Source organism: Macadamia integrifolia, unplaced genomic scaffold, assembly GCF_013358625.1.
Source record: "Macadamia integrifolia cultivar HAES 741 unplaced genomic scaffold, SCU_Mint_v3 scaffold1372, whole genome shotgun sequence".
NCBI classification, from domain to species: Eukaryota; Viridiplantae; Streptophyta; class Magnoliopsida; order Proteales; family Proteaceae; genus Macadamia; species Macadamia integrifolia.
This window is the reverse complement of record NW_024868180.1, coordinates 14,570-39,181: the sequence shown is the minus strand read 5'-3', so window position 1 is coordinate 39,181 and position 24,612 is coordinate 14,570. Positions and strand designations below refer to the sequence as shown.

The window sequence follows — 24,612 nt, the reverse complement described above, 5'->3', positions numbered from 1 at the left end:
GAGTTAGATTTTTTTTTCCCTGGCGTCAATCATGCATATAAAAGCTGGAAGAAAGGAAAACTCAAAAAAATTCTGCGTGAGGAGTCCTTTCCTGCAACAGATCCTGTGGGAGAAGCGTAGTTAAATTTATTCCATCTGCTTTCATATGTGACTACTGGTCGAACCAAAGCACAAGACTTTTTCTTGGAGGTGTAAACCGTTGGGCGTGGATCCAGTTTTTCAAATTTTTTTTTTTCCTTAGAATCTTTTACTCCCCTCTTGTGGGTATCAAGATACCACTGTGCGTATCTTATCTTTTCTCTAGGAAAATGGTATCTCTAGAATATTCATTCTTTTTTTTTCTCTCCACTTGACAATCAGCCTCTTGGTCTTGTATTTAAAGTGATTCGTGTATCTACTCTAATAAGACTATTGTTCTGTACCATTATGAAAGAAGATCCAGATAAGATATGCACTTCTTCGCATGTAGAACCCAGCTTTTGGGGATTCCTCACTAATCAGAGCTATGAGGCTTTAGCTTTTGGTTATATTCTCTCCAATTCGATGCTCCTTTTGGATTGGAAATTTTTTATTTATAGCCGGAGCTGCGAAGTGTTCAGAATCATCCTCTCCAGTGTGAGGTTTGATTGGAAATCTTACAATTTGCAATAAGGTACTACGTAGAGTAATCATTAGCAATGGTGGATGCCATTGTTTTTTCCTTTGGTTCGGTTGATATAGAGAGTAAACAAGATTTGGAAAAACAAAAAAAAGAGGGAAAAAGAGTCGTTGGAGAGAGGGGAAGGGGTTGCCGATTCTTGGGTGAAGGCTTGATACCATCATCGAGCCGCTACTGGCCAATGCACTCGAAGGGGTTGATGGCGCGTCGTTTCCTTCAAGGAAACAGGAAACAGCTCTGTAAACAGTCGTCACCTTCAAGGAAACGACATTGTTCACTTGGTGAACAGAGCTCAATACTGGAGCAGGTCTTTCCTGACCCACTTAGGAGGACAAAATTCTGCTGGTTGATATGACTTAATATAATTTTATACTCCTGAGTGAATCAGTAAGAGCCACCTTGCAAGGCTAAATATTTTTGGGTGACCAATAGCGAAGTATCAGGAGGGAAGGGTAAATATAACCCCAATCGGGAAGTGAAATAGAACATGATATCGTAAATTCCTAAGCATTGGGAGGAAACTAGGGCTTTGATTGTGTGCCTATTGAAGACTGAACAGGTGACCCATTGGTAGTGGCTTGGTTAAGGGAATTTTTGGAGCCGTAGCAAAAGCAAGTCTCCATAGGGCAATTGTCACTGCTTATGGGACCGAACTTGCGTGATCTATCCACGATCAGAATGAAGCTTGAGTGAAACTAACCGGAGGTCTGAACCAGTTGATGTTGAAAAATCAAAGGATGAGTTGAAGTTAGTAGTGAAATACGACTCTAACCCAGAGCTAGTAGGTTGTAGACTTTCAAGATGACATCCTTCCTTGCAATCAATACCCTCCTGTAAGACTACCACCTTACCAGTCCCAAGTATCAGGACTAGAAGAGATTTGCTATATTAGATGTGACTTTTGAAGAGCATAAAGAAGTTCTGGAAATGGAACCTTCCCTCCGAACATCACTAGGATGATGCAAATGATATTCTATAGTATGATACTTTTCACAAAAAGGACTCTAAAGCAAATATTATCTTGATCATTAGTTCCATTAACAAGTTCATCCATAAATCAGTTAGTGAGTTGCCCATTGCTAATAAGACGATGAAAGCTCTCCAAGAGACCTCTGGAAAGCAGAGTCAAGGTGCTCGCCATGCCCTCTTTGCTGAACTGTATACCACTTAAATGTATGAAAATATTTGGGTGCTTGATCATGTTAGATTTAGAGACCTTAGGGATATTATTTGTTCACATCCTCTGCAACAAGCGGTGAGGTACGGTGAGCATCGAACGATTAAGAACATCTGAACACACATCCCATGGGGCTCTCAACCATCCGATGCTGTGGTTGGAGATGATTTTCACACTCATACAAAGTGGATGTGATCCTTTTGACTCTGGCTCCATCATGTGGTGGGTTCATCATGAATGTACCATACACAACATAGAGGTGACTATTATTGAGTAGACCAACATGTTGATGAAGATAGAGGCAAACTTTAGGGAGATAGTGATGTCAAGTCTTCTAACCCCCCACCCAAAAAAAAAAAAAATAGAGGAACAATGGTAAGACCGATAAAATGAAGGGTTATGAAAGCTGGTGATATCTAGAAGAAATCTGAAAAGGAAAAATTGTTTCCACTATTACAAGCAGACTGGAAGTATAATTTCCACACTTGGCAAAGAAACCACAGAAGGCTGAAACTGGTCTTGCTCATTGACTTGCTCATGGTGGCTAAGTCTCTAATTTATAGAGATCTAGCCACCTAGGATTTCTAATCCTATTGGATAAGGACTGCCCTATATGCGCACTCCAATTAAGAAAACCGGGTCAACCTAATTAGCTGACACCAAGAAAAGGCACTCTTTCTTCTCCGGTCCATTTTCTAAAAGCATTCAGGCAGCATCACCCTTTGGCATTACTCTGAATAGATACATGCTACATCCACTAACAACCTGGTGCATAGTCTATTTCTGCAACCCATCATATCAAATAAGGACAGGAATTGGCTGATTTCCCAGGTTACTAAGGAAACGGATTACTAGTTGGTTTATCGATTTGATATGAGATGAAAATGGTAGTTCTGTAGATATCTGCTTAGAATCCCAACCAAATTTTGCACTCATTTATCCATTGGTGGGATGCCAATCATCAATTCATGTGGCCCGTAATGTATGCATAATAAAATAGGGAAGGTAGGATATAGATATGTTTAATCCCCTTCAGGGTTTGAATGTCTTCTATAAGATATTCACCAAAAAAATAATCCTCCCTAAAGATACTCAATGGAGAATAGGGTCGTTTAGTCATCTAGAGGTCTTATGTTAGCTACCGCAAGAACGCTTGTCCTCAAAAATTGGAAGAAAAAGAATTACTAGAAATTGAGGTCTAAGCTCACAAAAGAAAGCTTCAAAGTTACAGATGGGTTTCAAAACATTGCTCTCAATTTTCTTCAGAAAGTAATGAATTTATGATACAAATGGGATATGGATCATCATATTTTGCTCTGCTCATTTGATCCAAAAAAAAAAAAAAAAAAAAAATCAAATCTCTATCTGAATCAAAACTCAGACCTGACCTCGTGATCAAAGAAGATATCATGCATTATAGAAACTTTGATAGTTGTGCTCCATAACTGCCAATGCAAAATGAAACCTGTTCCACCAAAACTTGTTCGAGTCATGTTGATGCGGATGCAACTTCAATGGCACTACCAAGTGGCCATGCTGCTTCAACCAGTGCATTCCCGTACTTCACTTTCTTCACCAATGTGATCTCTTGCCATGGATTAACAGCTGTCCAGTAAACAACAGCCAACATTAAAAGATAAGAATCCCATCATGATTTTTTAACCAAAGTATACACTGTCTGCAATACCATAAGCACATTGACTGTAAACATTACATACCAAACCCATCTACAAGCAACGTGAACTGATAGACAAGGTCCATGCATAGGTAAGGTAGATTTTCCTCTTCAATACGTGGGTACGTGGATTTTGCATCCTCAAGTCTGGTTTTACAAGCACGCTTAGCTGCCTCCTCAAAGTCCACAGGTCGAACTTTCACAACTGGAAGGTTGGGGTCTACAAAACCAGCCTGTTGTGGGCAGATAAATTAAGAATAAACATTGTTGAAGAAGGAAGAAAGTTGTGATATTTTATAGTTAAGACTAAAAGAGTTGTTCTCAGCATCTACATCAAGAATGACGAACCTCAGCAGCCCTGTCAAAGAAAAAGGAAGCAACAAATAGATTTTTCTGTCCATCCCCACCACCACCATTCCATACCCCACCAAATGTACACTTCATGTGTGTACATGTGGATTCATTGACTTTAAGAGCCTTGATAGCAGCCTCTCTGCAGTTGCCAAAGTTGGAACCTGATGGAGATGCAAATACTTCATATACAGTCCCCCCGTATTTGTATGACCCTTGGAGAAGAAGGAAAAACAAAAAGAAAAGGAATTTTCAATTTGTTGTACCACTTTGAACAAAATGAAAGGCTAAATGAAGCTACAGCAAGTGGAAAGAAATCATCAATCAACACCACTATTTTGGCTACCGTGACAAAATAAACGATGTCTTTGCAGAGAATAAAAATTGCTTAGCTAATACCTTCTTACTAGATGATTTTGCCACATAAACTTAACATGCCTACAAGTCATAGGAATTAAACTGTTTAGCAGGATGCCTACAGATATAATATGTACTAGTAGTCCCAGTATGTTTCCTGGTAAGGCAAAACAACCGCGTGCAGTTAAACAGGCAATGCTTTGATATTCAGTTTAGTACAAAGAACATCGAACTTATTTCACAGGCTTGCTATGCAGAAAAAAAAAAATTCTGAGGACCCTTATCAGAGAGTCTGATTGGCCAACTATATCATACAAGTTTGAAAAACAAAGACAGATATCCAATTTACCATGATAACCATTTAAGATGCATGGATTGCCAGAGCCTTCCAAAGTCTTCAGAATTTCTGCCCGAGCCGCTAATAGACCATAATGCAAGTAACTACAAGACCACATGCAGGAACCAGGTTAAATCATCATTTGGATAGACATAATATCTATATGGGATCAGAGCACCAACAAAAAAACAAGAAAAAGAAAAAAAAATCCCCCCTATTGTGGTCATGTGGCATGATTTAAGCAATCTTTTCATTCCTAGATGACAGAAATAGCATCATACCCTCAAAATGTTAAGCAACAATAAAAGTTGATTGCTCACCATATAGACTTAGCAATCTATCTACAGGGGAAAAAACAACAATTAACATGAGCATTTCTTCCTCACTGTCACAAATAGAGGTGGCATGATTGGAACATTTCTCATTCCTCCATGGCAGAATTTGCATGATGCTCAAAATGTTTACAAACACATAACAGCAAAAGTGGATGGCATACCAAATAGAATCTGCAAACATCAGTTCTATATATCATAAAAGTAGGAAATGTGAAAGAGACCTATGGACATAGAGATAATATTTGGTTCCTTTGAGAAAGAGTTCTTTCACATATGTCTCCTCTCCGTTCAATATCTTTGGAGCTTTTGCAGCATCGTTTTCTGAGATTGCATATGCCATTTGAACAGATCCACCTCCAAGATCAACTACTCCAACTGTACTTGAGTATTTCTTTCCCAAATTCCCCAGTAGATAGTTTATAGTAACCTGCATTACAAGTAGCACTTTCAGCCAAGAAGCCTAACTAGGATGATTCATGGAATCAAAAAGGTCAACAAAAGTGTACATTGGACCTTATTCTTTTCCTTTAAATATGTTTGAATGATGTGTTTTGGAGTGAGCTTGTAAGATAAGAGTCAATCAACAATTCAACATCCTTAGATCTGATATATTCCAAGTGACAAATGGGCAAAAATGCTGATGCCCTTTGATACCTGATAAGTCTAAGAGGACACAGGGTTCTTATTTCCTTCCTCACAGAATGGTTCCCTATTATGTCAGTCAACAGGCCAGCCTACAAGCCAAAAGAAGCTTTTTCATTCAGTGTTTTTCTTTTTTTTGAAGGGGGGTGGTGGGGGCAAAAATAAATAAATTCTTTACCGAAAGAGAAAGAGAAATACAGGGACTCCCCAAAAAGGGGAGAACAAGAAAACATTACAATGCACGCAAAGCCCAGCCCCAGCCAGTAGCGGCAAGGGACTGGAACAGAGAGAAGGGGAGGCCCAGGAATCAACAATAAGCCTATTCCTAGGACCTAGGAGCGTCGACACCTGGAGACCACAGATAACTTGCTTTTTAAATGGTATCCCCAATCTGCTGGAAGGATCTAGACTAGGAAGTTTATCTTTTGAGATTATGCTCTAACCAAATATGGTAAATAATAGCACCAAAGGCAAGCTTACCCACTGCATCACTACTGAAGTTACCGGCAAAGAACATGTCCACTCAATTCCATTCTCTCTCAAAGGGCAAGATCCTTCTCCTAGGCCAACATTTAGAAAAAGACCCTTCTAAACCGAGGAGAAGGGGCAAACGAAAAAGAGGTGATCCATGGCCCCTGAGTTGATCGGGTCCCAAGCAAACTCGGAGCTGAATAGGCCCAAGGAAGAAGCAGAGCAAATGAGAATATCACTATTACCACGGGGCCTTCTGGGGATACCCAGCAGAGCATCCCATGCGGCCAACAAGGGGAGAGAGAAAGAGGGAGGGGATGATGTGGAACCCAGGTTCGAAAAACCTATTGGTTTCTCTTAAGGCCTACCCAAGTGTTTAATAACTCAAACCACAAGCACTAATGGAAAAACAGTAAACACTTTGAAGTTTTAAATAGAGTGGAAGTATTGTAATTAGTGAAAGTTTAAACCACAAAAGAATAGAACAAGTAAGGGACAAGTAACATATGAATGAAAGGGGTAGTTTTGGAATGAGAAGTAAACTATGGATAGAAAATGATGATAGAACAAGCGAAGGGTGAAAAAGAAAAAGGGTTAAAAGGGGTTTTAGTTACCCAAAGAAGAAGGAATCGTCTTCACCCTTCAGAAAAAAACGAAGGCGGAAATAAGGGGGCTTTATGATGCAGGTAGCTCCTTCAATTCTTATCGGTTAAGCCTGAAATTCTAGGTGAAGGCTGGGAACCCAGTGGTCTCTTGAATCCGACAGATAGGAACCTCAAAACAGCAAGCAAAGAGGAGCTTTTGTCTCTGCAACTCAGATCTAGCGGTGAACACAGTTCTAGGTTTGGTCGTGGATTAATCGCTCACAACAGAGACTGATTCTGCCCCCCAAAAAAAAAAAGAAAAATAACCTGCAGTTGGGTCACATTAATTAGGTGATTCTAGCCCCCAAGCTTGAAAGCGAAAGGAGTTGTGGCGAAGAAGATCTCTTCGATTCTTTGGGCTGTAATCTACTGCCCAGAACAGGGTATTCACATGTAAAAGAAAAATAACAGCAGAAAAATAAGAAAGAATTAGAAGGAAGAAGAAGAGAAGGGAAGGGAGGGAAAGGGTGGTATGGCAGGGAAGGGGGGAAAAAGAAGAGATGAGATAAAGCAGAAAGGCCAGCAGGCCATGCCACAACCGCTAAGGGAAAATACTCAACTCATTATTTCTTCAATTCAAAAGCTAATCTCCAGAATCGTATTACATGTCTAATATAAAGGAAAATCAAAGCACAATAATGGAAACTAATTGGAATAGAAACTAATATCCTACGTATCTACCAACTTCCTAGAACAAAGAGAATCGAATAAATTAAATATTGCATCCCTATATATCAACTACCAGCCCTCTTTAGACCAGAAAACTGGTTTGGTCTGATTGCATCTCCACTTAGGCCTCCAAAGAGGGTCAGTCTGGTCCAGCCAAGCCAAGGCATCTGCAATAGCTCACCTTCTCTAAAAAGAACTTAGACTCTGTCGAGTTCAGATGAGGTCCAAGAATGCCATCGGAGCCAATGTGTCTGAGGAAAAAGTACCCGCCACGTGTTTGAGTTTGAGAGGTGGAAGATCCTTCGCCGGAAGAAATTCCATCTCAAGTCCACCACGCTGAAAGGGTTATGTATTCTCATAACCACAGTGCTTGGCTTTTTTATCGTACAACCATGGGCATCCTAGAAGAATATGGCAGAGTTTCAAAGGGAGGACATCACACTACACCTAATCAATTAGTCCACCAATGGAATATGTGAGTAAACATCTTTCATTAATTTTGAGATTATTGTTGTTCACCCATGCAACCTTATAGGGATTCAAATGAGACTTCGTCTTTAGACCCAACTTGCAAAGAACATCTTCATCGACGATGTTGGTGCAATTGCAAGGGTCAATCGCCACTGTACACAATTTATCATTGCATCAAATCTGGTTTAAAAAAAATTATTATGGCGTCCTCTTCGGGGCCCTACTGCGTAGTCAACTGAGGATGGAAAACATAGCACTACTAACGCCCATTGTTACTAGCATACTCAGCTTCAAGATTTATTGTCTCGTTCTTCTGTTTCTCTTCTGGTACATATGGTATGAAATGGTCCTTGTCAATGTAAGCTACCAACCGGTTAGGGCACTAAGTATACCACTGCCCGTAACCCTTGCACATTAAGCACCGAATAGCTACCCTCGGAAATACCAAGTTTAGATCATAACCACAACAAGGTGGGGAGTAAGGTCTATCTGAACCTCGTTGAGGCAAGAAGTAAGGACGAACCGGTTGTGTAGGTGGTATAAAAGAACCACTAGCTTGTTGTTTACTAATTGAAACAGATTTCTCTTGGGAATAAGACTGTTGTGGGTGGGAGCTATCTCCTCTAGAATGTGTCAATAAAAGTTTTCCGAGTGTAAGGCCTCTTCAAAATTTTCTTAACCTAATAGGCCACCTAAACTACTTCCTCCATGGTAGACAATTTGTTGCGGCAAGTGCAGCACTGATCTGTGGATGCAAGCCGTTGTCGAACTGTGCCACCAAGACTTCTTTGTCCCACTCAAACTCAAAACGAGTGGCTAAGTGGTGGAACTTGGCCACATACTCCTCAACTGACATATCATCCTGTCTCAATGCACAAATTTCAGTTGCACATGTTGCTTGAAATCGGCCAATTGGAATCTTTGGTTCATTGCACCTCACATCTCAGCCCATGTGGTAACTTTCCCAAGACCTCGAGAAGATGAAGGGGAAGAGGGCATCTAAGGAAGAGTTTGATGAAGCATATTAGGAGAAGTTGCCTAAGTTAGGGGAGCAACATTATGACAGTGATGAACCTCACATGAATGATGTGGAAAGTGGAAACAACAGCAAAAGCTGAACAAATGAGAGAAAGGGTAAAGACCAAAGCCAATCATAGTGCTGAAGGAGAGATTTACGCAGATGGCCAAGGGAGTTGGTTAATCTAGACAAGCTAGAGAAGAGCCTAAGCCACAGGGGAGGAGGAGGAGGTCAAGACATAGAGATCCTGAAATTCCACTCAAGAAGATCCAGAGGGTGAGGGCCCCAGCCCCATCGAGATCCAAAGTTTTTGGCACTAATGTTGAGATCCTTTAAGCAGATCCTGCACTCTTTCCAAGACAAGATTGGAAACAGAGGAAGCTGAAACAGATGTGGACTACTATGAAAGGGCTAGTGGGGAGTAAGGTTTGAGAACTCGGTGTCAGGAACGGGATCGATCAAGGCCAATATCAACCCGATATTGATTTGGATCAGACAAAAATATCCCATTTTCACATTAAAACCCTTTTTAACCATTTTACCATTTGTCCATACCATAGTTTTTAAGGCGCTGGTAAGGCGACGCCTTGATAACGCCTCGGCGTTGATGCGGTCTAGAGATGGTAAGGCAATGCTTCGCCTTATGTGAAGTGGCACCTTATGGTTTTTTTTTTTTTTTTTTAAACATATTTTAAAATTACTTGATGAAGATTCCAAATATAGATTTTTTATTAGTAGGTGTATGGTTTTGTTAACACTTGAAATGTATGGGATCAGCTTTACTCCACCAAAAATAACCAAAACAAACAAAACAAAAACACGATTCACCAACAGGGTTTGGATTTTGTCAAGGGTTTTAAGAAAGGGCTTTGAGAAGGAATCAAGGAACAAGGAAGAACCATTGATCCAGGGGACCATTTTGCTCCGGCATCGGTGAGCTTGCTCCGACAACGGTGAGCTTCATTCTTCTTTGACAGGAGTAGAAATATAGTGGATGCCCTTAGGGCTTAGGCACTCATTTTGGCATCATAGAGGTAAGTATAATAAATACTTATATTTTTTATGTCTTCTTTTCTTTATATTTATAATTTTGTTTCATAATTATGTATTTATATTACATGTTAATATGATTGATGATTGATGATTGATGATTGATGAAGATGAACTTAGTTTATTCACTTTATTGATTTGTTTTCTTGATGAATATCTTACATTGGTATGAATATGAACCTTTAATATTTTTTTAACATATGAGTAATAAGATTCAATTAGGATTTGAGACAAATAGATTGGTTTTATAAAAAAATTACACAGGAACGCTTTAGTCGATAAGGTGACGCTTTATGCCCGCTTTATCGCTAAGGCGCTCCGAAAGACCCTCAAACGTCTCCGTCGCCTTACCGCCTTAAAAACTATAGTCCATACCATCGGTATCAACCCAGAATTGGGATCGATCAAGGCCGATACTGATATGATCTGATTCCTCAAACCATGGTGGGGAGTGCTTTCTCCAAGTGAGTTTTCTACCACAACATTCCAACCCATGCCACCACATGGCCATACTACCAAAACATGATAGATGAGATAAGTAGGGCTTGCCCAGGTGTGAAGGGACTCACAACATGTGAAATGTGCAATGTTTACTTGCCCCACACAGAAGTAAGAGTTGGTGGAGTATATTGAGGGGTTGAAGCCTACGTGGGAATAATATGGAGTGACTATGATGTGTGATGATTGGACTGGACACACTAGACAGTCTACTATCAACATTTTAGTATATTGTGATGAGAGGATTGTGTTCCTCAAGTCTTTTGATGCATCCAACAAAAAAAAAAAAAGGATGTGAAATATATTTATCAGTTGTTAAAGGAAATTGTGAAGGATGTGGGGATACAGAATGTAGTACAAGTTGTCAATGACAATGGTAACAACTTCAAGAAGGCTGGGAAATTTGAGGATTGTGAAAAATGTGGTAGAAAGGGTAAGACCATGGTTCAAGATCTCGCTGAGATCTCATTTTTTCGAAATAGCGAGTTGGCGAAAGAGGCAAGGTGAAAATAGGACAAAATCTAACTCGAGATTTCAAGATCTTGGTCCATATCTTGACTCGAACAAGTTTCGATTCATCTCGGTTCAATTTTTGGTTTAGGCCATGCATATATAGCATGGTTTCGACCCCTGAGGCGAGAAAGCTCGTTGGTTTCACCTCTGGGACCTATTTTAGAAAAAACACCAAAAATCTGTGGAGCAGATGTTCTTTCTTAGAGATCTTCACTCTTAGTAGCATTGAAGCAAAGATCTTCAACTTTGGTTGTGGCTTTTCTCCTCAAGAACACTTTAAGGTAAAAATTTCTTTCCAAACCAATATTTTTTTTTTATATGTGATGCTGCTAAGTGTGATCTATAGATTCATGGAACAAAAAGTATTTTTTGTTTTTAAATTAAATTTTTTATTTTTCTGTTAAAATAAATGCTTTTCTTGCAAAAAAAATTGAAAAAATATGGTTTATATATGATGTTTAGTACTCAGTTTTTTTATATGTTGGTCGCCAAAGGGACAACCGGTTCAGACTATAGTCATTATAGTCAATTTTGCCAGGTTAGACACCCATAGGCCAACTCTTTCCCCTTTGCCACTAAGAATGAGGGTCAGTCACACTCCCAGATTGGGTCAGGATTTGTGCATAGCATCTTCGGGCCTCCAGACCCCAGCCATACATACAGGTTCAGGTTCTTTTCCGTCAAGCACCAACCAGCAGTTATGGATCTTGTTCCAGCTCATTTAGTTTCAGAGTTATCTACCCAAGGATTGGGTATCTCCAGTTTGTTGGTGATGATGTTTATAGGGCTGCTGAGGCAGACTTTGAGTATTACTTTCGACATACTATGACATAGCCAGCCTTTGTGCTTCAATCAGAACAAAACATACTTCGACATTAGCATCAACAATATAGAGACTATGACGATATGGCCCAACACTCATTTCAGTACTAAGAGTCTTGGTCTCTAGGATGTAGTCTAAATTTCTAGTTGTTTACTATATCAGACTATCAGTATATCTATGTTATGTACTTTATGCAGCTATGTTGTTAGTTGTTAGTTGTTACTTGTTACTTGTTACTTGTTATGTTAATTGTCGCTTCTTATGGCATTACAAATCTTCAATGTATGTGACTCATCAAACAACAATAGTAATTAGAAATTATGGAGTTTATAGTCTAATGATTATGTTGTGTCAGAATCTTAATTATGGAAGGTGGATTGAGGAATATATCAAACTAGATGAAGGGTTCAAAGACTCGCCGACTACTTACATAGGGTACAATGTCAAAGTACCATTTGAGTTTGAGTTCTTAAAAAATGATGTTTCCATTGTGTTTAGAATGACTAAATAGGCTAAATACATAGTTTTAGGGGCTACAAAGGCCGTATGCCCATCGAGATCAGCCAACGAGACGACCGCCAAAATAATACAAGATCTCGGTGAGATCTCGCTAGATCTCTTTTTTTTTCTTTTTGGCTGGCTAGATCTGTGGCAAAACTAAGATCTTGAACCTTGGGTAAGACAAGTGACCACATTTGTACACAATCATGGGCTTCCCTTGCAATTATTGAGGAGCAAATGTGGTGGTTGTTTCGTGAGGTCAAGGGTGACACAGTTTGCAATAAACTACATCGCTTTGTAGAGATTTGAGACAAAGAAGTCTGAACTTAGGTCCATATTTGCTTCATAGGATTGGTTTCAATGGGATGGGTCTAATTCTCGTGGAGGTAGTAGGGCAGTGTAGGCCACAATTTCTAGTGACAAGTTATGGGATGACCTCAAGAAGGTTGTAAGGATCTTAGAACTGGCCGTCACCATCTTGAGAATGGTGGACTCACAAAAGAAAGCCACCTTAGCACACATATGGGCGCTATGGAAATGATGAAGATGGAAGTGGAGGTGGTGTAGAAACGGGGTAATATGAGGTTCTTGCCATTACAATAGACCGGTAGAAGAGGCAGCTCATGCATCCATTACATAGGACTAGTGAGTTTTGTACTTTATTCACCTCAATTCAACTTAATTTTGACATTTAGTTGCTTATTCACTACTTTGCATTTATTTTTTTTCAACATATTAGCTGAATCCAAAATACCAATACAAGCAAAGACTTTCAATGAGACAAGATCTCCTAGATGCAATTCATAGTGTGGTGGAGAGGCTTGAGATAAATGCAGTTGCTCAGTCAATGATCAATCGAGAGGTGAGGGTGGTAGTAATTTTACTAGAAAAAAAAAGTGAGTTAATTTATGCAATTATTAATTTGGTATTGATGCTAATATTGGTACCAAACACTGAAATAGATAAAGATGAAAGCCTTCAGGGATGCTACTAGGAGTTTTAACTAGGCAACGGCTCTTGTAGGTTGGGAGGGCACTGCAAATGGTTGGTCCAATCACCTTAGTCATTTCATTCATATTTAGATATACATCATCATTTGCTATCACCTAACGATGTTGTTTAATGCTCTTATGCAACTGAAGGAGGGTGCAATATAGAAGGGAGTCACTCAACCTATCCAAGGTAGCAATTAAAGTGCTTTCCTAGACACGTACTTAGAGAGGCTACACTTAAGGTCCACGCCAATAGTTCAAACCTGAGGACTCAGCAAGAACGGGCATGGGCATGGGCATGGGCATGGGCATGGGCATATTGAGCTTCTTTGGTACAATGGAAGCCATAAGTTTGGGGGAGAGTAGAGGATCTGGGCATTGGCAAGCATAAAAAATCATGACTCAAGCCCTAGTCCAATACATTATGGTGATAGTGGCTTCAAGAGTGTTGGATTAGCATTGCATTTTGTGTATCCGTGATCCATCATATGGTGTATATGCTGGTGGACAATCATTCAAGAGTACTGGTTAATTTGGATATGGTGGTGGGTAAGGTGGATATTTTGTTTAGTTCGACATGGTGGTGGTTCAGGTGGTGGGTCATCTTTTGTCGACATCATCTTTGGGTTTCCAACCCAACCATGTGTGTCACCTCTACATCCTTTCAGTCTGAGTGAGCCATTCCCACAGTTGGGATACCTTCAAGATGTTGATGATGAATCTTATAGATGGGCAATAATAAATTTTCAAAATAGTTGGGCCCAGATGTGTTACATTTAGAAGAGCGGCTACAACATCTGCAATGGTATGCAACTCATGGATCGGAGCCACCTAGAAACCCCGCCTTGAATTGAGTGGTGAGTGTTTTTTTTTTTACTGCTTTAATAGCTTTTTCACACTTCTAGTATGTAAGTTACATACAGAAAGTTAGAAACCATGTTTATAACAAATTAACAAAACTAGTGTACAACATCATTTAGCATACACTAGCAAACTTGGTTCAACACCACAAGTACTTTTTTTTTTCCTTTTTTGTGTACATCATGGATTAGCTTTAAAATGTCAGAAAATAGGTTGTACAAAAAAAAAAAAAAAAAAAACCCACTTTTGGGCGGTCAAAACCAAGGTTTCCTCATTAGACAGAAAAAGTACTTGGTTTTGGCAAAGTTTTGGAAGTTTCAGCCCATATTTCGGTTTCGGCCAAAATTTTGATCATTGCAACGAACTAGACAGACATAGGGTAACCTTGGAGTTCCTAGCAATGGATGAAGAAACAAAATGGGAAGGGAGGCCCTCCCCAAAAGGCATACGAGACCGACCAAAGAGGGAAGACCAAGCCACACCAACCTGGGGAGGAAAGGTTGGGGGATTGGGCCAGGGAGAGGGGTCGGGGAGGGGGAATGGGAGGCCTAGGTGGTGGCAACACCACCCCAGCATGCCAGCCATGGTAACAAGCAAGGGTTCTCAAGGTGAAGGCTCACAGGGTGGTGGGGCTCACAATGGGAGGACCAAGGCAGTACTATGCTTGGTTTATGCTAGTCATCAGCTATACGGTTGAAGTAGGCCCACACCAACTGAATTTTATTGTCCCTAAAAGTCTTTAATGTGGTTAGGAGTTAGGAGGTTGAGTCAAAATTGAAGTCAGTACAAGAGTCCTAGTTTGAGTGTCAATAGCTTACTGTTAGTAGGAACAAGCTTTTATTAAAGAGTTACGGAAAGGCATCTGAATGCCTAAGAGTAGTAGTTGTTTTGGCTATTTTTTATACAACCTCTTATTCCAACAGGTTGATACATAAAGGGAAATAAAAACATATATAAACATCCCCACGCATGTGCAGGCCCACACGCACAGCTATGCATGTAATGCCATCACATGACATCAAAGATACAAGGTGTAAGGACACAACAACACACAACGCAAAACCCTCAGACTACCCGGGATCAAGCACCCGACCTCCTTGCTCTAATACCACCAAGGTAGTATAATCCTTGGAAGATAATACAGTGAAATGGCAAAACACCTCATTCATAAAAGGAACCTCAAAACTAAGAAGATGACAGAAAGCGCCCAAGTCTTTATGACAGAAAGCGCCCAAGTCTTTCATCTGGAAATGCTAATGTACATAAGTCTTAACATGTACAATCCCAAACAGATCATTACCAGAAATAATGATGTCATCGACATAAACGACAAGTTAGAGTCTTGATGTCAAACAAAAACTGAGTGATCCAAGTAACACTGAGAAAAACCATCTGCAACAACAATTTTACTAAATTTATCAAACCACGTGAGTGCGGACTGTTTCAGCCCACAGAATTTGGTAGTGTCCTCCACCTGAGCAACATACTTAGAGGTTGCTCCACATAAACCTTTTCCTAGAAGTCAACATGCAAAAAGGCATTCTTGATGTCCAACTAGTAAAGGGGTCAATCAAGATTAACAGCCAATGATATTTGGATATGCAAAGGATTTAACCGAGCAACTTGGGAAAATATCCCAAAGTAGCCAACCCCATAGATCTAAGTGTATCCTTTAGCAACTAGATGAGCTTTCAACCGCTCTACTAAACAATCAAGGTTATACTAAATATTATTAACCCAAAAAACCGTACAATGTCCTCATAAGGAGCTAGGTCTACTAATGATCAATTCTTGCGAGATAGCAAAGCATTCATTTCCACATCCATTGCAATTTTCCACCCAAGATTAGACATCTTTGCAATTAGTAGGAATAGCATGGGATATGAAGGATAGAGCAAAACAACAAAAAGAAGCAGATAGACGAGAAATATAAACATAATTTGCAATCGGATAGGTAACCAAGGGGTTATGAGTGTAAGAACAAGTATCTTTTTGAAAAACAATAGGGAGATCAAAGTCAGAGGGAGAATCTCAAGGCAAAGAGTTAGATGGAGTGGGCAAGGGAGTGACAGAGACGGACATTGATTGCTTGGGGAGACGCTTATATCAACGTCAGAGGGAGAATCTCAAGGCAAAGAGTTAGATGGAGTGGGCAGAGGAATGATACAGACGGACATTGATTGCTTGGGGAGATGCTTATATACCTATAAAGTATGGTTCAAGATCTCGGTCGAAGTTTCGGCTAAAATTTCAGGATATCCACCTATGTGAATTCACTTGTCTCCATTGAAACTTGTCTATTTCAACCAGCTAGCCTGGAATTGGTATCAAACCAGTTTGGTACTTATTATGCCAAATGATTACTTAGGATATTATTGATAAATATGAAAATATCTCCTAATTAAATCCAATAAAAATAGCTTAAAATTTCAAATTCTAAAAAGATAAAAAGACAAACCCCTTGTTTAAGAGAAAAAAAAAAATGAATTTTCAGTTATAAGGGTTATTTTAACTATCAAATGCTGGAGTTCTCTCAAATCTAAAAAGTCCATAAATTTTATCATGGTAAAACATCGTAAAGAAAGAAACAAACAAAAGAGTGGTAAAATAATATTTTGTTTTCATTTCCATAAATTTTATTTTCATTCGGGGTGACTTTAACAGCATTCGTGCTCTTCAAATATAGTTTGACCGGAACATAACTTCGTCAAAACAACTCAGATTTAAGCAATCTTGGATTTGTTGGAAAGCTGGCTTTGTGCTCTTTCCAACAAATCCAAGATTGCTTAAAAATCTAGTTTACATTGAAGGAGTAACCAAGAAAGACACATTTGATAGCTTGAGGAGACAAATTATTGAAGTGAGGATAAAGATTATGGACAAAAGACTGACAGCCAAAAATGCGAGGTAAACTAAATAAGAAACCGGTAGGAAAACAACGGAAAAAGGGGTTTATTATGAACGATAGAGAACAACATCCAATTAATCAAAAAACAGGCGGTCAAGATAGCAGCACCCCTGATAAATTTTAGGGACATTTATATGGAACATTAAAAAACACATAGCAATGTCTAACAAATGTCGGTTTTTTCTGCTCTGCCACACCATTTTGGAGGTGTATAAGAACAATTGCTTTGGTGAATCCAGCCATTATCAAAACAAAAAGATAAAATTTCATGTTGAGTAATCTCAAGAGCATTATCAGTACGTAAAACTCACATAAACACCAAAATACAGACACAAATCCAGAACAATCTTTTTTTTTTTTTTTGGGGTGCAATTCAGAACTATCTTCCAAAAGATCCAACAATATCATGCAAGAATGATTGTCAATAAATGAAACAAAATAAGAAAAACCAGACCAACTCTTTGCCCTTCATTGGCCCCAAATTTTTGAATGAACTAAATCAAATAAAGATTGAATCCTAGACTCACTAAGAGACAGAAAAACAGTACGGTGATGCCTGTCAAGCTCACAAGCTTCACTCAAGATAGGAAATAGATTTGACACATGGCTAACCAAGATGTTTCCTTGTATCCCAGCGGAGAGAACCACCACATTATCCTTCCATATGGTACAATTAAGTGGGTCATATTGGAAGCACTTTCTGAGTTCTGCCAAAGAACTTTTTGCCTTACTAAAAATAGTAACATAGACTAGATACAATTACTAACTTTTTTCAAACTACAAATAATAATCTAGTCTTTCAAAATAACATATTAGGATGCCCTAAAATAGTAAAAATATGATTTCTGAAACAGGTCTAGGTGTCCTGATACTCATGGCAACCAGATTCCTTGAGCATAATATATTCAACAACTTTACAAGCAAAAGCATATCAAAGATGGAACTTATCTGTTGCATTTATTCAAACTGACTCACCAGCTAGAAATTTATTTTCCACTGATGCAAATGAAAAGTATGTATTATTTTCCTTAATCTCAATTTGTTTCTTGAACCACAATCAGGAAATGTCCCACATGATCAGTGGCAAACACCAAGGTCCAAAGGCAGCAGGAGCCCAACAATGCCCATCTGCAAATATTTATGCATTTCTTGAAAGAGACCTCTAGAAGGTGCATATACCTAACTAATTTTTAGGTGTCAGCAAAAACATAAACAAAGAGAGTAACATACCCACTGAAAGGCGCCCTCCTGAGATCCATCAAGGACAGAGACCCAATCTGGTTTTGACTTCAAGGAACTCTTGTCTTCAAGAAAATCCCTAACCTGTGGTGAGAGTTTAAAGATATGAGGGAGAATTTGGCTCTCTCTCTTCCTTCCTTCCCATTTTTATTATTCTTTTAAGTATTCTGTACATGCAAAAGCACATATGAAACTGGGAATTACCGCTTGCAAAATTCTGTCAGATGCATCACCTTCCAAGGCCCTAAGACCAGCCGTTGCCTGAAAAAACATTGTAATTTAATCAATATGAATAGAAAGGAAGCATGAGTATCCAAAGTAAACATTTAATGTTCGGTATAATGCAATCAGTCTAAAATTCCAAGTTTATTGTGGAACAGAACAAACAATATAAGAAATTTTTATTACCCACCCCTACTCTCACTGGTGTCTTGCGGTGCAACTCTTTCGGAACAACATTTTCTGCTTGATCCAAAAGAGACTGAAGCGAGTCTGCAGCCAGCTGGGGATTGTCGGCATATGAGCTCAAACCTGGTTTTTTCTGCAATAACAAGGACCAAAATAAGAAGAGAGATTTTCTTCTGTAGCACTTTGGATCTACAGTATATTAATTATGCATAAAATCAAGTAAGGAGATAAACATTATCAACCATTTCTGATTACTAAACATAAAAACAATTTAAAATGAAAAATCAAAAGCAAGGCCGACTACAGTTAACTTCTACCCCAACCACAATCCATAAAACAAAAAGGGTGGAAAAGGAAAACCTTAAACATCAGAAGTTTTCATCTCATCCAATAAAACTTCAACAATAACAACCAAAGACTACATCAACATGTGTCAGTCCCTGCAGGCAACAACTAGCATTCTTCTTGCTACACAGATCTGCACCAACAAGTATGATTTATCGATGGATATGTGTGAAGTACTGTGGTGGACTAATTGGTGTAATGGCTAACAACCCAGTAATTGGAAGATGAATCCAAAAAGTAGAAATTCATTTTCTTATTGAGTACCAAAGTACTAAGCTTACATTACTTATATGTTGCAAATCCATGGATCCTTTAAGATCTACATATTTCTAGACTTATTCATAAACACCATAAAACCACCGCAAATTATGTAATTAAATTTTCATAAAAATTAATTTTTCTTGAAAAATAATTAAATATTATGAAAATATATTTGCAATATCTACATATTTCCAGATGTACTCATAGACCACAAAACCATTGTAAAGTATGTAATTATTATTATTTTTTTTTAATTAAATTTTCTTGAGAACTGATGAAATATTATGAAAATATATTGCAATAGAAATTTGATCAACTACTAGATCTACTCCGCTTGGAATTGATCAGATCAGTCCTCCAGTCATCTTATATCTACTGGTCTAGTGTTTTCGGGCCCCTCAGTCCACCATTAAGGTGTAGGAGTCCCTCATGTTTGCCTTTCTTTGAAAAGGTTCAGACACTTCCAAATTTCTCCACCCTACTAGTTGGGTTGCAATCTGCCCTCCTAAGGATAAGGGAGGCTTGGGCTTGAGGATCAAAGAGGTCAATTCTGTTGGTATTCTCAAATTGATTTGGAAGCTTGTGGTCAAGAAGAAAAGCATTTTGGTTTGACTGGGAATACTCTGATCTTCTTCATAATGATTCTATTTTGACGGCTCCTCTTTCCTCTGACGCAACTTGGGTTTGGCATAAGATTTTGAATTTTAGACCTATTGCACTTGGGGCCATTCCTCCTATTATTGATGATGGTGCTTCCACCGCCCATTGGCTTGACAATTAGCACCCTATGGGCGTTCTCATCCCCTTAGTTGGTGCAAGAACAAATAAAAACTCGGGCATCAGCAAGCAGTTTCCAATTGCTTTCATCATTCAGCATGACGACTAGGCCCCCTTCTTCCTCTCCCCTTTTAATCGCCATCTGGAATGCCCCTCATTCCATTCCTAGAAGGCCTCATGGTAGGGGAGATATTGTTGTTTGGATAACCTCTTTATCCGGCCTCCTCAGTTCTAAATCAGCTTGGGACTTTGTCAAACTCGTGGCTTGTTATCTCCTTGGCACAAGATAGTTTGGTTCAAGGGATACATCCCTCACCACAGCTTCACCATTCGCTGGGCCCTCCCTAACTAACTCCCAATGCAGTCTCCCATTCATTGCTAGATTCATATCTCCCCTTCATGTTGCCTCTATTAAATGCCAGAGAAGATGTGGATCACCTCTTTTTGCTTGCCCCTTCTCAGGGTGAGACGTAAGGCGATACACAAATAAGACATAAGACATACTCTCATACGAGAATTCGATATCTAGCCGAAATCTCAGCCTAATTTCTCGTTTCGTGGTACTTCAGTCAAAACCACTTAACCCATTTGATAAATATATATATATATATATATTTATGGGAATAAGAACGCTACCCTACTGGCCAATGGGAGGGCACGTGGGAGCATCTTCAGCATGGGGGCAGCACAAACTTTCTGCACCTGCTATGTCTAGGTGTAGACACATGCAAGAGGATAGCATTCTTTTTTCCTATATACTCCATTTTGACGAAACTAGGTCAAATTTTCAACCCAGTCTCGGCTTGCTTTGAAGCAAAGTCCCCTCAAATTTGCTTTTTGGTGAAATTTTTTGCCAAACCACATAGAAGGGAGCTTGGAGCAAGTGGATTCACAACTTATTGAAGTTGTAAATAATTTGATGTCTTTTAATTCCTAGTGCTTATTTAAGTTGTTTTACTTGAATTATATCATTTATATGTGTTCTAGTAGTTCTTAAAATTGTGTGGAATAGCTTAGGGAAGAGATCGAATAAATGCAACGTAGACTATCAACATATGGTCCGAAGTCAAAGTACCACTTTGGGTTTAATTTTTCAAATTTAATGTTTCCGATGTGTTTAAAAGGCCTAAAATAGGCTGAATGACGAGTTTCAAGACCTCACTTGGCTATATGCCCATTGAAACTCAACCCCGAGACTTGTCAGAAAAATATAAGGTTTCAATGAGATCTCGCTAAGTCTCGGTTTCGAGCTTGGTCGAAACCATGCCCGAAACCAAGTCCTTGAACCATTATATATTTGCAAAGGTCAACTGGATAAATGATGGACTAACAAAAGAAGAATCCTTCCTCTAGACAAAGAATGGATATGGGTGGATATGACTTATGCTGACAAGTCTATCTACGACATCGACAATAAGCTTGCCCTTGGTGCCACCACCAATCACATATGGATGGAGCGTTAATTTTAGAAAATGATCCTCGTCCTCCAGATCATATAAGCAAATATAGAAGTCTATTTCTTTTGATGTCAATAGAAAGCTATCTTTGGCCACCTCTCGTTTTGTTGTTGATTCCCCAAGTAACAGGATTATTGTTGTTTCCTCGGGTTCGTCTATCTCCTTACTACAGCCCTCTATCTTCTCTCCTTACCAATTGGGTTTGCTTTTACTTGTATAACTCCCTGGTAATGTCCTTTTGGTAATGAACTAATTTATTCACAGAAAAAAAAAAATAAAAAAACAATAAGACTCAGAGATCTCCTAAGCTTTAAAATAAAAATACATGTTTTTACAACTTCTAAATTCGTTTTGTATAAGGTTTGAACCCACTAGGTCTGGATTACATCTTTCATCTTAACAACATATGATTTGACCACATCTTGCAAGATACATATGACTCAAGTAAATAAGATATGTAAGAATCCTCGATCTTCAAATAATTTTAATCATTTGTGCATTCGTCATTCATTTTGTTGGAAAAAAAATAAAGCTTTTATTTTCAATAAGTAGTATCTCTAATGATTTTAGTACTAATAATAAACTATTAGCTCAAACTAAGTAATATATTATAATAAAGTACTGTATTATCTGAATCAATCTATGGCAGTAGTTTGTGCTGCTTTGAGTCAAACTATATATATGGGTTAATTTTCATTTAGAAACCATACGAGTCACTCTCTTTTGTATCAGAACAGGACTTCTGCATGTTCCCTCTTGTTTTTGAATTTTTCAGTCCATTGAAATTGAATAAATTAAACCTGACACATCAAAGGTACACTAGAAAAAAAGAAAAGGGAGGAAGTGCATATCATAAACTGAGAAAGGTGAAGGTGGAACTTGATCTAAAGTCTCAGTACGAACTGGCAGAGACTTTAACAGCAGAACCCACCGACACGCTCTTTATGGTTGTATACGCATCTTCCAAACTCCTAAAGGTATGCAAAGCATTCCATACCTTAAACAGCAACTAAGTTTTGCATCATAAGAAACAACAACTGAGCGCGGATGACAGAATGGAAAGAATTCCTTTCTGCAAAAAAGATAATAAGCCTTTGCGGTTTTGGTTTTCAGTTTCCCTTTCATTTCCTTAGTTTCAGTTTGGTTCATTGGTTTGATATTGTCACCTTTATGAGCTCACTAAATAATTTCCCTAAACTTGCACGTTATGGATGATAGAAAAGAGAGCAATGAATCGTTGCATCGGAGCTGAGTCGTTTTTAATTTACCTGTACGAAGAGTTCGAGCTCTTTCCCAATGGGGACAAGATTCAAATTTGCATCGAAACAATAGACGTGGACCCTGCTGCCGGAGCTTCCGGCGTCGAAGATGACAGCATAGCTCTTAGATCCATGGGAAGATGATCTCAGGAGACTTGCTGCGGCTTCCATGGAGATGAAGCCGTCATCAGAGTAACGGGGCATGAGGAGGAGAACAAAAGAAATAAGGAGAAGAGGAACGGACACAAGAAGAATGACGCCTCGGAACTTGTACAGCTTGTCGGAGAAGGACTCCTGCTGTCTCGTCCGTTTCAACATCTTCTCCAGCTGATCCAATTGATCGGGATCGGGATCGGATTGGAGGTGATTCTGACCCTCCAGGAGTTCCGCAGATGATGGTGATCTGTACCGTATCTGTCCGTTCCCAGGAGCCTTCAAGGACGGGGTTTCCTGTAGAGACTCCAGCTCTCCTTTTTTTAAGAACGAATTTAAATTGATCGATCGCTAGACCGGTTGGTGGATCCGCCGCAGCGGTGGCTTGGGGGTCGGGTTTTGGGCCTTTTGTGGTGGAATTTGGGACTCGAGAGGTGGTTACAACAGAATTAAAAAAGAATTGGGTTCATTCTTCACTCCGCGCGAATGTACTTTTGTGGATGCAGAAGTTAGCGACAGAAATGAACAAATAATTAATGGAGGAATCAATCAATCAATCAATCTGTCGTTCGTCGGTTCGTCGTCGGAGGATTGGAAAGGTCGTTTTGCTTTGTGCCTTTGCTCGTCTCTGCAACGACTGTTGCCGACGACTCGGTCGGAAGGTGAGACTTGACCCTGCAGTCTCTGCGCGCCAGCCGCTTTGCACTTACATGAAACGGGGATACTTGTACGGTTGTACCTGCATCCGTATATCCAACACCACCTCCACGCCCCTCGCTCCCAAAAAAACAAAAGCCGGATCCGGGGCAGGGGTGATCGGGTTGGGTTTCCTAATCAGCTCGGACGTTATAATCCTATACTCCTATAATCCTATCACCCAGCTTTTCAAAACACAGGATACTGCCGATTCTGATCGTTGGATCGTTTCCAGAAAACCCTAGAATCAGTTTTCAAATCAGCGATCCTAGTCTTTTTCTTAACATGAATCAGACGTAATCAAGATTTGTCGTGATTCCGATCTGAATTGATCCATTCACCAACCGTATTCCTAATTCTTGAAACCATGTCCCATCATCGCCTTTGCAGCATAGGTCGATGCTTTTTTGTTTTTCGATGAAAACAACATAGGTCGATGCTACCAAAGTAAATACGGACTATACGGCCAGCTATGCGCCAGGATGGCAGCGATCCGCCTATGCCGCGACGCTCGCTCTACGCCAGCATGAGCCCGATGGCACCAAAGTAAAAGTACAAAGCGAGCAACCTTTCCTTATTCCTTAACACAAAACAGTTGCCAGTTCACCGAGTTATGCTTGATGCATCACAATTCTCATGCCTGTTGTTTTTGGTAGGATTCACATGCTTCTTGGTAGCACGAGCAAGTGGAGGCCAGAGGTTGCTACAATCATGCTTTTGCTTTTCCATTTCTTAAGGAATTAGAGAAGGTTTTAAGTTCGATCAAGCTCTCGCATGTAGCTCTTTATATGTAATTTTCGTAGTTCGGCACTTAAATGAAAGTTGTGTTCTTAAATTCCCTTTTGATAAATCGAAATTCAGATGGAAGGTATGATACACACAAGGTTTTGACATTTGTATTCTAAAATTAAGAAATGAAAATTAGTCATATTGTCTCACATATCATTGACAAAGTCATCCTAGCTAAGGGATGGGTGAAACAATCATTTTCCCTATACGAACGGTTGTAACTACGGCTTACATTTAATTGGAACATTAAAGGCATTAGAAACAACATCACTAGGGA

General features: G+C 39.3%; 1 protein-coding gene across 1 annotated transcript; it reads right to left on the bottom strand.

Annotated features, from left to right (window-relative positions):
* Nucleotides 1-3,001: 3,001 nt before the first annotated feature.
* LOC122063590 (probable apyrase 1) lies at nt 3,002-24,053 on the bottom strand. Its single transcript, XM_042627295.1, has 9 exons — nt 22,707-24,053; nt 18,603-18,731; nt 18,395-18,451; nt 18,182-18,274; nt 5,112-5,317; nt 4,568-4,659; nt 3,859-4,076; nt 3,554-3,743; nt 3,002-3,440 (listed from the first exon to the last, which is right to left on the bottom strand). The coding sequence occupies exons 1-9, from the start codon at nt 23,013-23,015 to the stop codon at nt 3,325-3,327; spliced, it is 1,410 nt and encodes a 469-aa protein (XP_042483229.1). The 5' UTR covers nt 23,016-24,053; the 3' UTR covers nt 3,002-3,324.
* Nucleotides 24,054-24,612: the final 559 nt, after the last annotated feature.

Excerpts from the sequence above, each read along its gene's own strand:
- LOC122063590 (XM_042627295.1), bottom strand. The coding sequence starts at position 23,015 with ATGTTGAAACGGACGAGACAGCAGGAGTCCTTCTCCGACAAGCTGTAC. Across the intron at positions 5,318-18,181 it reads AGGAGGGCGCCTTTCAGTGG|GTTACTATAAACTATCTACT; the intron begins GTATGTTACTCT and ends CTTGTAATGCAG. Across the intron at positions 4,660-5,111 it reads TATTATCTCTATGTCCATAG|TTACTTGCATTATGGTCTAT; the intron begins GTCTCTTTCACA and ends GTGGTCTTGTAG.